Source organism: Drosophila santomea, chromosome 2L (assembly GCF_016746245.2).
Source record: "Drosophila santomea strain STO CAGO 1482 chromosome 2L, Prin_Dsan_1.1, whole genome shotgun sequence".
Taxonomy (NCBI): Eukaryota; Metazoa; Arthropoda; class Insecta; order Diptera; family Drosophilidae; genus Drosophila; species Drosophila santomea.
The window spans coordinates 15531268-15544920 of NC_053016.2; the positions used below are offsets into that span (position 1 = coordinate 15531268).

Consider the following 13653-nt stretch of genomic DNA (forward strand, 5'->3'; position numbering starts at 1 on the left):
GTTCAGCTACGTCTATAAAAAGGTTTTGTAAAATTTGCACTTTCTTGTCCAAGCGATTATTGGAAGTGAACACAATTTGCATTAAATTTCAGCAAAATTTTCTTAAGTAGGCGGTAGGTAAATATTCCCTCTCTCTGTTGGTCAACTGCAGTGCGTAACTGAAAGATAGAGACAGATGGAACTTAGCACTGGGGCGACTTTTAAACTTTTCATAGCCCATCTAAACTGCAGTCTATCGCTGATAAAAACCAAAACTGTTTAAAAACTTGTCCAGTCAACTAGTACTAGTAGTAGTAAGCTTGGTACCTCAATTTTCTATCGCTATGACCAATCGCGCGACTACAACAACATCTGCCTGAAACCATTTCGTTCAAAAATCCGCGCAGAAACTGTTTGCTCATTTGGCAATTCGTTTATTTGGTTTTCGAGGCGCCTTCAACTTGACCTCAGAAAACAGAAAGCATTCCGAGAGAACCAAGAGAGAATGTCTTTCTTCTTTCTTTTTACAGCAGTCCCAAAACAAAGTGCGTCACATGAACGCGACGGCAGCTGATGTCCCCCAATAATTATGGTACCCGAAAATGAATATTTTGAAACCAATTTTGTTTTCGTTCCCCTGAAATGGTCGTCTGCGTTTAATTATAGACTGCTATAGACAGGCTGAATAAGGACAAATCATTAACGATCGGACTGATCGGATAGTGCGCGTACTAACCAGATCCAATGGGAGCCTTTCTAAGGACTTTGGATTTATCCCTCTAGGTTTCCAGTTGCCAACTTACCCGACTGCAGTCTCTTCGCACGCCAACAGCCAACAACAAATTGAATCGAACAAATTGAATCGGTGATCTGCGTATATTGATATTCTTAAGATTTCACTGGCACAGTTTCACTGTTTCGGCACCGCCGCCAATCAATTCACCATAATTGCACAGATCTTCAGTTATGTTTAGCTCGCTGAGGCTCAAAGTGCGGCTCGAGTGTTTATTCAGGGTGGCGGTTTTGTTGAAAATTCTTAGGCGCGGGTCGCGGGGTATGTAGTGCAGGAACACCTTGTTCGATTTGCCGCTGTTGTTGTAAGTACGGGGATTGTTGTTACGGCCCTTGTCGAACGACTTGGCGCTGGTGGTCGCGGCCGATGCGGATGCGGATGCTGCAGATGTTGGTTTGCCTGCACGATAGAATGACTTGGACCGAAGGTCGTTCATTAAGAACGTTAGGGGGTTTATCACAGGCCAACGGAGAATATATTGAGCGATAATTGACGGCAACTGGCGGCAGTTGCTGCTGATGTGGCTGGTGTTGCCGGTGTTGCTGTTGCAGATGCAGTTGTTGTAGCAGTTTGTGCTGCCAGTAAGCGGATTTTGCCGTGGCAGCCACATACGGTACTTTGTTTTCGCGAAAATCAAACACTTTTCGTTTCGTTGCCAACGGAATTAGCGCGCCCGGCTAGCTCGAACAAAAAATAACAAACACAAATCGAACACAAAACTTGGCCTCAGTGGCTTCTCCGGCTACTCTGCCACTCCCCGTGTCAAGTGCGCGGCGCGTGGTGCGGAGGCGGATTCGCAGGCATTGTATATCTATATCTTTATATCGACGGCGTGACGACCAACGCGGCGTATGATTAATTCGTCTCTGGTGGAGCAACTAAGTCGCTGCTTTCACTGTTCTCGCCTCCTCGCTGGCGCCAGATAATGATTTATGATCCTCGTCTCCAACTGGAAGCCTTTAGTCCAAACGCTGCAAGAGGGGCAGAAAGAGTGGGGTCAGCAGTTAGTTTTTATTCCTCTAATAAAAGAAATAAATCTAGTATATAAATATGTATATTCAATGCGAGCATTAATGCGCAAGGTGTTCTCATCTTATGTTTAAGTACTCGATTGAGCAACAATACGAGATTTTCAAGGGGAATTAAGTTCCCGAGCATAGAACTCCTTAAAGATGTGAGGAACAGCCTTTTTGTTGGCATGTGGGGCATCACATCGTGTTGCTTTAATCAATTAATGTAGGTCAATTATTTAGTATTCAAAACCAGTTAATTTTATACAAATGTTAGAATATTACTAAATGTATTTCTTTACTATTGTCAAGATATATGTAAGTAATTAGTGACCATTTAAATTGTTAATCCATTTTCTAAGGTTTTCTTAAGGCCGATACGATTATATTCGCTTTCTGAATGGATCATCTAGTGTGACAAATATATGTATGTTGACCAACTGATCGTGATTCAAGTTCAACGCTTGATAGGTGATATAAACAGCAAACCTGAGTGAACAGGGAGCAACGTGCTTTACTTGCCGAGATTTTCATTTCTAAAACGCGATTGTCTGGATTGTCTGGGCTGCGACTTTGGGTAGACAACGAAATTGTCCCTTATCAGAAATCAAATTCGGATCACGATTACTGTGAGTACACAGATCATTATAGTTAAATTGTAGCGTGTGGGGCGATAGCGATTCTCAGGCTAAAAGTGGCTGCCTATCTTTATAGTATAATTGGCAGAAAATGGTTTTATTCGTTGCGATGCGATAAGCAAGTGTCTAGGCCCACGTATCGAGAGATTGCGGAAATGGGGAGTTGTAAACGAAACGATGAATTAGGCTAACAACTTTACATGAACTTTTTTTTGCCAGATAAATCCCACTTCGCAGTGCGTTTTCGTTAATCTCGATCCAAACTAGTTCAGCACCATCTGCTGCGCCCTGTGGCATGCAACACTTTTCAAATGCACTCGCGGTTCAAGCAGCACTTTCACTTTGTAGAGCACATCGTGCTCGAAACATGAAGTCCACATCTTGCTTAGTCCGTATTTACACAACAATGGCCGAAAACAAAGGAACGCGTGAGCCGTGAGCCGCGAGACAGCCGCCAACGTCTCCTTGGAGTCCACTCGTCTCGTCCCGTCCCGCACTTGTACTCAAGTCAATTCGGGCTGGGATTGAAGAACAACAGACCCGCAGCTCGTCGGAAGAGCGACTAAACCTAAACCCACTTACGCCGGAACAGAGCACGGAGCACGGAGCACGGAGCACAGAGCTATCGCATGCCTTAATCTAATAAATTCCTTATCAAAGAGCGTCGGGAATATAGTATTTGCTATATCTGTCATATTTGTGCAGCCACAAATACACGGACGGTTACTTGTGGAGTCGGTTTGTAATGACACACGCGTCGTCGGCGTCTGTCAACATGCCAACCTTTTGTGACGCGCTCTCCTCGGTTCTTTTGGCAGTGGTCAGTGGTCAGTGTTGGACACGGAGCCTGGCATCTACAGGGGCATTGGGGTGTGGAGAACTACATATTTGCCTCTGTAGCGCGGTATACAAATCATGTGATTGTGGGTAATTGCTGTTCTAGTTACAACAACAAAAGACTACAAATTCAGACAAAGAAACCCAGCCGAAACTTGTACCTGTTGAGCTGAACTTCGACTAATACTGTCAAAAATGAAAGCAAAACATGAACGTTTAATACATACCAAAAATGATATCAAGAATGATATCTGCATCTCACAGTCCAGCAAATTAATTTTTTGTAATACGCTTTTTTTAAGAAATGCATTGTTGGTATAATGGAATTGTTGGTATTTAATAAGCTAGGAATTTTTAATTTCGCTATGAATGGTAACAACTACTCCTGCATAATGTTGCATATTCGACAGCTCGAAATATTTATGATCTGGAACATTCTGATTTTTCATTTTATCATTTGCTGCACATAACTAAGGATTAAGCAGTCATTTTGGGCACATGTTAACTCAAATTGCCTATTATAATTACGGCGATAAGACAAAATAACTTCTTGCGTTGTTCTTTGAGTTGGTTAAACATGAGGCAATTTCATTGTACGTTCTTCAAGTTAGCGATAAGTTTTATAGCACCCATTTGATGCTGACCTAGGCCATCGAAATTGCGTTACTGGTCTGATTACTGTGTTTATGGAGTGCTTTATAAGTGTACCTGGGAAAACCAAAATGTATAGACGGATTTGGGCCTAAAAAAAGATTTGGGTCTAAATGCGTTACATTTTCTTAGTTGTTTCTTTTGATTATACAGAGAAAATGCTCTGAGGTGATCAGGAGTTATTAATACAATGTAGTTTGACTGCCCGCTATTAGAAATTGAGGCAAGGACAAGCTGGTCACCTTGAACCGAATTGAGTTTGCTTTTCACAATCGCTTTCTGTATTGCCCGTTAAAAGTGTCAATCCAAGGAGAGTATGCAGCCCCTACCAACAACCATTGTCCTTTGAACCCTTTGACCCACTATGTGACGCTTTAAGGTATTTTCCTTGAGATCTTGCTATCGCCTTCGGAAAGTGCTAAACTTAAGTATATTTTAAGGCCAAGAAAGCAAACAAACCACGAGCTCAAATTGTTCTTTGTGTGCTTAATTGAAATAAATGTTATTTGAATTAAGTTGATTCCGTTTTAAAGACAACTCGCTTCATTACATTTTTGTTTTCAAATATTTAAATGTTTTTAAATTTCTAGCAAACCATAATCTCGGAAGTTGTTTATAAGTGAGTTTATTGGGCATTGCAACAATAGTGACGTCACATTTTCATTAAGGATATCTATATAATCTATGTCTGATATATACTGATTTTACTTTCTGTTTTATAAAAAGGAAATTAAAAGAACCCCTTTTCTTAGTGAAGCGTTTCTTTAATGTTTTGAATTTGGCCTTCATTTTTCTTAAGTTAGCCTAAGTTACTGCTACCATACCGTTATAATTTATACCAAACCCAGAGAAAAATGCGACCTACCACTTGAGCAAAACCACTTTTGATTGGGCTGATGCCGCACCCAGAAAGCTCGACACGAAAGCCACCGCAAAAAGTCACAAAGGAGGTCGCTGGTTGCATTTAACAAACATAAGGTGCACACACGGCTTACACAGACAGGTGTCGCTGAGCGCAGGCACACACACACAAAGCACATGGGGCACAACAAATAGCAAAAACAAAATGCATCAGCAGCAATGTCATCTCTTAAAAAATGTCAAAAATGGGGCCTGCACTTTCAAACTGTTAGGCAAACACACAAGCAACTGTATTGAGTTCGGTTTTAAACTTTTCTGTTTAATATGTAAGGGTGAACTAGTATGACTCTCGAAATGTAGAATTTACCAAACTATAGTAAAATTAATAAAAAATGTTAGCTTAAGGGATTTTTAAAAATTGTGTATATAATTTATAATTATAAATTGATAATTAAATTGCAATCGCTTCATACACATATGTATATGAAAGTGCTTACATTTACATAAACTTTATAGTCATAACATAGGAAGTATGCTCTCTAACTTTCAATTTAGGGCATAAATAAATAAAAACTGGCACAGTTCTGAAACTTAATTTCCCTGTGTGATTAAGGGTACTTTAAAAATTGCAAAAAATCAGAACAAAGCCTTTTGTTTTGGCACTCTTTTCAGCCCCTTTTTTTGTTTTGCAGCCTTTTAAAAAGGGCAACTTGGCAAAAGGCGGACATTTGGCTATGCGTGCAAACAACTTCAAGGCTGCGGTGACTTTGATTTTCTTAATTCTGCTCTTGACACGTGCTTTTAGAACGGAGCCGAAAAGGTTGAATGCGAAATGCAATTTGCAAATCAAAATGTAAATTAGAATAAAACAATAACTACTAAGATTTAGCGCTAAGAGGAATGATTTCGCATTTAAATAGGCAGACCGATCGAAACTAGTGCTATGAATTATTTATACCGGAATCACAATCAATAAATCATACTGTCTTCACTGTTCAATAAATGCGATAATTAATTAATTCAATAATTAAGCAACCATTATTCATAATAGATTGAACCATAGTTTGAAACTGTTTAGATTGAGAAATAAATTGAGTCTTTCGCCTTGCCATTTTTAAAAATTCCAGATAAGGTTGGATAATGGATACGCCACTGTTGCACAGTGCGGAAAAATGGGTGAGAAGGTCGTTTGACGACGGAAAATGATGTAATTGCAAATGATGTTTTCTTTGCGCCAAATTCGCAAAACTCAAATTTATCAGCGCGACACGCAGTCTGCGATTGTCCGGAGGATGTTTACTGTGCTAGCATACACTGAAAACAAAAAAGGTAAAATTTCTATCGATTTGCAGAAACACTTTTGGTTGAATTCACTTTTGTTGTCAGTGTTGAAGTCTCTCCTTCGCACTTTCACTAGCTGAGTAATGGGTATGAGACAGTCTGGTAACTCGACTATAGCGTTCTCTCTTGTTTTTATTTCACTCTACAGGTACAGGTCAAAGTGCAATTCATACTGGATTTTGTACGAAGACGTTAAAGCCGCGAATACTGATCATTCTTGATATTGTATTTAGCTTTTCCTGAGTAACATTTGGGATTTTGGGTCTTTTATGATCCATGTGATGATCACGCGACATCTAGGAGGGAGTGGACTTTGGCTTAAACTGCCCCACTTACGCGCAATGTATCTGGTGGCGATAAACTCGTTCCTTTGTCAACTGTGTTTACTGGGTATCTTGGACCCGAGTCCAATAAACAAATCGGCAAAGAGCAACAAAAACAATCAATTCAGCACAACTCTGTAACGAAATCATTGGTTGGCTTCAATGTTTCTGCACTCGACAGTTGTTGTTCCTTCCGAGTTTCAAATTGAACTGACTGAACAGCGATTTCCCTGCCCTTCCCAGCTGCCTCTGTCTTCCTCACTCACATCTCCCGTATCGCTCTGGCCACTGGATGTGCATCGGGAGTTTTTAATTTCCAAGTGCCCAACTCGCTTGCCACCACTAAACATTTGTGTTCTTTTGACGCAATGGAAATTTACCAGCGACATTATTAGTGCCGTCGCATGTCTTCGGTTTCGGTCTTTTATCCGGCGCATTTTATGCTTCAGGATTTAGGGTACTCTACCCTCAAGAATTAGGAAAACTGAAGGGGAAGCTGGCAAGTCGCAGTTGGTATACACTTTCTGCTCAAACCTAATGTTGTAATACAGAATTAATTGACTGAAATGCCATAAAAATATATATAATAACGAAAATATGCATATGAAAACCAGTGAGAAGGTTTCAAAATGTATGTGTTATGCCTATATTTTCTGGCTGCTATAAAATACTCCTAGTAATTTAAACTCGTGCAATTTGCTTAATTTATTCAATGTTTAGAGTGCCTGCAATGAATTAAGGAGGTGGATTGTTCGCGTGCCCGAAGTAAAGTCCTTACAGGATTAGCCGCAGAAGATGAATGCAATACTTGCATGCTGACCTTATCCGTAGGCTACGTGTTGGGTAAGTAAGTATTCATCAAAAGCGATTTATATAAATATATTTATCAAATGCGACTTTGTTGCTCAGCAAATTCCCATCTTATACACTTAAATGTCAAACACTTAAAAAAAACACAGCGGCCCGTGAAATGTTTGCATTCGACCCACGTAGTGCGTTCTCCGCGTAGATAAGATAAGCTCAAATAAAAAAAAAGAAAAATTAATTTGCAACTATTTTATTCGTTTACGAGACTGTGCATTAGAAGTGTTTCTTTATGATGGTAAATATAAAAGATCAAGGATCTGCAAGCATGCATGGGAAAATGTGGATGCTTTGCTTAATTCGGCGGCCAATTTGGATGATAATTAAGCCATTGGTAATTCATGTAATTCATGTAATTACAGGGCAACTAATGAAGCGTCTTTAGAGCAATTAGCATCGTTAACACAGTTGCGTTACAAATCACTCAGACGACACTCGAATTGTAGAACCGGTTCTGGGAATCAGCTGTTGGACTCCTCTCCATCCACTGCTGACACACATTTTGCGGCAAAACAGATAAGCAGCGAGGTAAAAATAATAATACTCGTAATGAATGCAAAGGTCTTACCGGTTTTGTCAGCTGATACATACAGATGTTTTCGGGATTCCCCCCTCCCCGCTACCCTGCACTGCCGACTGGAAGTCAAACCGCCTTTGCCGATTGAGGGTCAATGGCTTCTGAGCCAAGCAGCCAAGTAATCTATACACATTTCGCTTCGGATTGCGTACAAATAGAGAAGCCACGAGCTCAAGGACGCCAGCCAAGAGAATGGTTTTCGATTACAGTAAATCACACTTGCACAACGCTGAATGAGCCACAAATCGAAGACAAAAAAGCGTATACATATATTTAAGTATATAGTCAGGGTCTTAATTAAATAAGATGGTTAGATAGTAGAAGAGAACCTATAGGTTTTTCAACATTTATTATTTTGACTGGGTCAAACATGTACATCCTTGCAATTATTTTATGATAAGTCAAGTTTGCTTTTGCATAAAGCTTATCCTTAATATTTTTGAGCTTGCAATTGCCTATCAATCTTTTACTCACAAGCTGTACAGTTAGTAAAGTCTTTTTTCGAACTTCTCGAGGTTTCGAGTTCGGAGTTGGCTTGGATGGTGCCGAAGTCAAAGGCAGTAAAGGCCAAATGACTGGAGCAGCAAAACGGCGGAATGCCCTAAACTGGGCTGCACTCTCTGAGGTCTACCAGCACCAGCATCCTTCCGCATTCGTCCTTCAGAGTCACCAACCTCACCCACACCCAACCTTCGGGTTGTGTACATAAATGGAGTAAGTGGGGAGGGTGTGGCGGCGAGATATGTCAGAGCCCCAACTTTTAGATTTATTTTCAGAGTGCTTGGGATTGAATTGTGTGGTAACAGCCATTATCCCATTGCGGTAATAACTGTTGGGCTTTGAATACCTGCAATGGTTAGGCCCGTTTAATACCCTACTGGCAAATCGAATATGAAGATGGTACGCCAGTAAATATAGCACTCTACACCCGCTTTCTTTGTCTTATCTCTGTTGAGTCACTACACTTGGTACTGCAACCACTTTCGATTGGAACAAAACAATAAACGTGTTATTAAATCGCGTCTGCCTTTTTAACGTTAATGGAAAACGTAAGTCGTGCCAAAACTAGTCCAAACTATCGACCTATAAATAGCCCGCTCTCATTCATAGAATCAAAAGGTCGTGGACACGAGGCAACGAAAATAAATCAAAAATTGTTAACTCAACACAGAAAACAACATTCGTCATAAATTTAGACTTTCCAGTGCGAATTACGTATTACATATGTATATGCATACATACACACACACATATTTGTATATAAATACCGTTCACGAAATGCAAACAGGGTCAACGTAACCCCCAAAATATTAAGTAAACTGTGTTTAATCGGTTCTCACCTGCTGAGTTGATGAATTCGTGACTTCTGTGCTAAATTGCAACCAATGCTGTGTGTTGGTCCTGTGTCATTGCATTATTTTACATTATATCTTACATTAAAGTGATTGTTGTTGTTGGGCAGACGAGTATAACAAAAACCCAATAAGCTTGCTCTCTCTTTCGTTTCTTTTGCGTATGTCTCTTCGTCGAATTTGTTAGCTGTTGTTTTATGAATTTCTGCCGCCCGACTGTTTCGACCCTTGCACAGTGGGATGGATACGCTGCAGCACACGTACGAATCAGCTGGCTTATATATAAATATGCACGATTTCGATTCGTTGCGGCCGACTCTCGAGATTGCCAACCTGCCAAGCACTCTTGTTAAGCGATATTACGCACACTTCAGGTTATCGTGGAAAGTTGTTAACTATCGGCTGCGCCCTGCGTCACTCCCACTGTAAGGGAGTTTCGATTTTCTGCGGTGACAACACCGCTAGGCGGCACAAGTTCACAAGAAAATGTGGGGCGACCGGAGGTTGTATAAACAAAAGCACAGTGCACCCGAGTGCGGAAATTGCGTCCGTAAGTTCTCGAAATGCACGCTGGAATCGGGGCTGAACACTCGATTTACCCAATCGCAGGATATCAATTGATTACTTAACACGCTTTGTCGGGAGAAAAATAGGCTATCTCTTCTGCCACGGCCCTCAAAAATATAGAAATGTCGGAAAAGCTCTCGCACAAGCACCGCTCGACCGTTCGCACTCCAATTGGAACAGCATCTGACCGTTGCCGTAACAGCGGCTGTTAACGCAGCCCGTCGAGGGTTGAAATTTCGATAGCATGTATCGGAATATAGGCAAAAGTGTTTTTCCAAAAAACATTGTTACAGTGATATACAATGTAATTCGCCATTAAATTGCGATTATTTAATAAAGTTAAGTAATTCAAATTTTAATGCGATATGAAGAAATGCATGGGTAATGTTCATTGTATACTGTTAACGTATAACACTGTTACGTTAGCCCACAGATGTTCAAATTATCTTGTCTGTTAAAACAAATTCACCGCCAACTTTATCGATAATGTTGCGCTTGAAGCTAGCATTATCGACTAAACAAGTTGGAAATTGTCCTTTGTTGGGCAGTGTAAAATTAAAATATATTTTGAACAGGTGATTAAGATATTTCAATTGAAGCTCTTCTACGTAATTTATAATAAGTTATTGAAATAAAAAGATTTCCTACAATTAGGAATTATTTTATTTTTTGTTGTTCTTTTTATAAACTTTTGCTTTTATATAGACGAAACTGTATAACACTGGGGTGGCGTCAAACATCCTAGGAACAGGTAAGGCTGCCATCGCTCTCAGCTTCCTCAGCTGAAAAAAGAAGAATCCTAATTGTCGATCCCATCAAGGATGTCAAGCAGTTATCACTTACAAAGAATTTGCAGGCCAAACATCAGCGCGAATCCCGCCACGGCGGCCACAAGGGCCCTCCAACCGGCGTGGCTCTCGGTGAGGATCTCGAAGAAGACCACATACAGTAAGGTTCCGCAGGCGATGCCCTGGAGCACTCCGGATGGCAGACTGGGCTGACCCGCTGCCACATGCTGGCTGATGCCCAGCCCAATTCCGATACCAATGGGCGTAACAATGGAGAAGGTTATTAGGTACAAGATGGCCAGCGAACTGCGTGTACGTGCGACCAGAAGCTCCATGCCTACACAAAAGGCCAGCACCAACTTGTGGGCGGAGACCGCTCCAAACATAAACCACACAGTGCTCACAGAGCCCTCCAGACCAATAGCCATGCCCTCGAAAAGTTCGTGAAGCGACAGGGCCAGGATAATGCCCAGGCCCCTGGCAGAGGTTCCTTCGTCCGATGGCACGGGTAGGTGCGAGTGGCCGTTGTGATCCTTGGGCGGCTGGGGCGACATATTCCTAACTTCCACTTCTTCCTTCGCCTTCGGATTGAGAAGTACACTGTGCCGAATGCTGCGTCCTCTTTCGAACGCCAGACTAGCCACTGACTCCTTTCGACTAAGCTTTCGCTGGTGGTGCCGCACGAGGCTGGTCATCACCTCGTCCAACGCGTACATCAAAAAAAAGCCCGTGCAAAGCAGCATTTCCGCCAGGGCGAATGGCGTCTGGGCAAGCGACCCGCATTCCTGGAGCGCTTCCACTACCTCGATTACCTCGGGCAGTATGTGCAGAAAAGTGGTGCAGATGAGGACTCCGCCGCCGAAGAAGAGTAGGCATCGCACAACCAACGACGACCGGGTCTCCTCCGGACTCACTTTCGTCCACTGGAAGCACCTGTTCAGGACGTAGGGAAGGCTGCCGCAAAGCACGGTTATGATCAAGAGCACCACCATGGCAACTATCTTGGCCACCAGAAGCGCCTGACGATCCACGTCTTGCGTTTGATCCTGTAGCACTGGTGCGGTAGCGCTCATCATTACGTCCCGAGTTGATAGCTTCGACTGGTCTGGTTGAAATTCACAAGCAGACTGATGGTTTATATGTATTTCTAGTCATATATCAGCGAGAGGCGATTGAAATCTGATCGCTGATTGATACGCGGATTCACGGGCAGACAGCAGGCAAGCCTCGCAGCCCAGTATTGTTATCTAATTCGCCGTTCCCTGGACAGGTGGCTCTCATCGGACGCACCGATAACCGAAACATGGTCAGGGGTTCTTTGGGAATTTTATGATTGAGGGCAGTTTTATTGTGTGCAGGAACATCGGAAGTATTTATCGAATAATATTATTGATACAATGATTTAAAGTCGATCTCATTTAATGGTCGTAGGTATGGACTAAAATCGCAGCATAAAAAGGTAAATAACTAGTTACTATTAGAGTAAGTGTTGTTTCCATTTAGGAAAACATTTTGTCAGGCTTTATTGTTCTAAGCATCGAATCGTTTTTCTTTATAAATATTAGAATATCCACTAGGGGCATGTGAAATGGCTCTTGCCTTTGGCTTCTCCAACTGAAATAGAATAATGGTTATTTTTCAATCATTGAATCTTTCATTTATGCTTACTTGCTATCTGGAGACCAAACATCAGGACGAACCCTGCTACTGAAGAGAGTAAGACGCGTATGCCCGCATTTTTTTTTGCCACAATTTCGAAAAAGACCACGTAGATGAGAGTGCCACAGGCCAGCCCCTGAAGGATTCCGGATACCGTGCTGGGCTCATTGGCCGCTGCAGATTCGCTGACTGCAATTCCGATGCCAACACCAATGGGAGTTACGATGGAGAAGACCAGTAGGTATACCACGGCCAGCAGCCATCGGGTATGGGCCATCATGATTTCCATGCCGATGCAGAAGGCCAGAACGAGCTTGTGGACGGAAATGGCTCCGGTCATGAACCACACCGTGCTCAGAGTCATCTCCAGCCCTATGGCCATGCCGCCAAAGAGTTCGTGCAGGGAGAGGGCAACTATAATTCCGAGGCCACGCAGCCAGTTGGGCTCCTTAGGACTTTCTTCCTCCTCGCCCGCCTCCTTGATCGTGATCACCTCCCGTAGCTTCTTCTGCTGCCGCCGACGAACCACGAAGTGCATAGTTTCCTCAATGCAGTACATTAGATAGAAGCCAGTGCAGAGCAGAACCTCCGGCAGGCCGAAGGGAGTAGGGTCCAGCATGTGGCAGTCCTGGAGGGCATTCACCACATCAATCACCTCCGGCAGCATGTGGATGAAGGTGGTGGCTATGAGAACACCTCCGCCGAAATTAAGCAGACACAGCACCACCTTAAATTCGCGAGCATTGTTCTCGGGTCGCTGGGTCCACTTGTAGAAGCGATCCAGAAGATACGGAATAAAGCAGAAGATCAGGGTCACTACAAAGAGCACCACAATGGCCACGATCTTGGCCACGATTAGGTGTTGGTCTACCATTGCAAACGGAGTAACTGTCGCGATATAATGCCATTCACTTTTTATAGTAAACTTGATATCTAGTAGTTGTAGGTATCGGCAAATTCTCAAATATTTACTTATATTAAGAGCTTACGGGTTTCGACTTAAGTTGGTCGAGCGTAGGGCTTTAGCAAAAGGTACACGGCAAAATTTCGGCATGATATCTTTCAGTCATTATCTACCTTTCGATTTAACATACATATTTTGCCACTTAGCCATTATTTTCCTGGCTCGGTCTGTTTTGCCGCATTAGAATGTCAGTGGAAGATTTCAGCCTGAAATTTCAGCCGGCGAAAACAAATAATTTGTTGCCAACGGCAGGCAAAGCCTTGTGCACCCAGGAATCTATGTGCTATCACCAGTTTGTGGAGACAGTTTCGCCTGATAACTTCGCAATATAGCTGCCAAATGCTTAATACTAACATATTTCGTGATTCAGATTAAACATATGCATGCAAGTAAAGCAAAGAAAATTGTAAAATATTTTATATGTTGATCTTCGAATACGAACTCTTTAC

At 42.2% G+C, this 13653-nt stretch overlaps 4 protein-coding genes across 5 annotated transcripts; 1 reads left to right on the forward strand and 3 right to left on the reverse strand.

The window, feature by feature from the left end:
- Positions 1–20: 20 nt before the first annotated feature.
- Positions 21–9981, reverse strand: LOC120455525. Of its 2 annotated transcripts, none has more exons than XM_039641859.1 (3): positions 9215–9981; positions 783–1743; positions 21–158 (listed from the first exon to the last, which is right to left on the reverse strand). In XM_039641859.1, the coding sequence occupies exon 2, from the start codon at positions 1380–1382 to the stop codon at positions 876–878; it is 507 nt and encodes a 168-aa protein (XP_039497793.1). In that variant the 5' UTR covers positions 1383–1743; positions 9215–9981; the 3' UTR covers positions 21–158; positions 783–875. The 2 variants fall into 2 exon arrangements, with proteins under 2 accessions (XP_039497793.1, XP_039497882.1); XM_039641948.2 differs by lacking the exon at positions 9215–9981 and adding an exon at positions 2621–2982.
- Positions 2323–4379, forward strand: LOC120444146 (the record flags this gene model as incomplete). The annotated part of the gene is given in 3 exon segments (XM_039623713.2): positions 2323–2411; positions 3668–3695; positions 3697–4379. Coding segments are annotated over 3 exon segments (159 nt in total), but the record flags the coding sequence as incomplete, so codon positions are not given.
- A 481-nt stretch (positions 9982–10462) lies between the features above and the next one.
- On the reverse strand, positions 10463–11660 carry LOC120443952 (zinc transporter ZIP2). The gene is made up of 2 exons (XM_039623402.2): positions 10637–11660; positions 10463–10575 (listed from the first exon to the last, which is right to left on the reverse strand). The coding sequence occupies exons 1-2, from the start codon at positions 11655–11657 to the stop codon at positions 10535–10537; spliced, it is 1062 nt and encodes a 353-aa protein (XP_039479336.1). The 5' UTR covers positions 11658–11660; the 3' UTR covers positions 10463–10534.
- Positions 11661–12013: 353 nt separating this feature from the next.
- On the reverse strand, positions 12014–13613 carry LOC120443956 (zinc transporter ZIP1). The gene is made up of 2 exons (XM_039623412.2): positions 12250–13613; positions 12014–12195 (listed from the first exon to the last, which is right to left on the reverse strand). The coding sequence occupies exons 1-2, from the start codon at positions 13112–13114 to the stop codon at positions 12155–12157; spliced, it is 906 nt and encodes a 301-aa protein (XP_039479346.1). The 5' UTR covers positions 13115–13613; the 3' UTR covers positions 12014–12154.
- Positions 13614–13653: the final 40 nt, after the last annotated feature.

What these genes read in the sequence shown, in the direction of transcription:
- LOC120455525 (XM_039641859.1), bottom strand. Translation starts at nt 1,382, where the DNA reads ATGTGGCTGCCACGGCAAAATCCGCTTACTGGCAGCACAAACTGCTAC.
- LOC120443952 (XM_039623402.2), bottom strand. Translation starts at nt 11,657, where the DNA reads ATGATGAGCGCTACCGCACCAGTGCTACAGGATCAAACGCAAGACGTG. An exon ending in GTTTGGCCTGCAAATTCTTT is followed by an intron (nt 10,576 to 10,636) that starts GTAAGTGATAAC and finishes TTCTTTTTTCAG; the next exon opens with CTGAGGAAGCTGAGAGCGAT.
- LOC120443956 (XM_039623412.2), bottom strand. Translation starts at nt 13,114, where the DNA reads ATGGTAGACCAACACCTAATCGTGGCCAAGATCGTGGCCATTGTGGTG. An exon ending in GTTTGGTCTCCAGATAGCAA is followed by an intron (nt 12,196 to 12,249) that starts GTAAGCATAAAT and finishes ATTCTATTTCAG; the next exon opens with TTGGAGAAGCCAAAGGCAAG.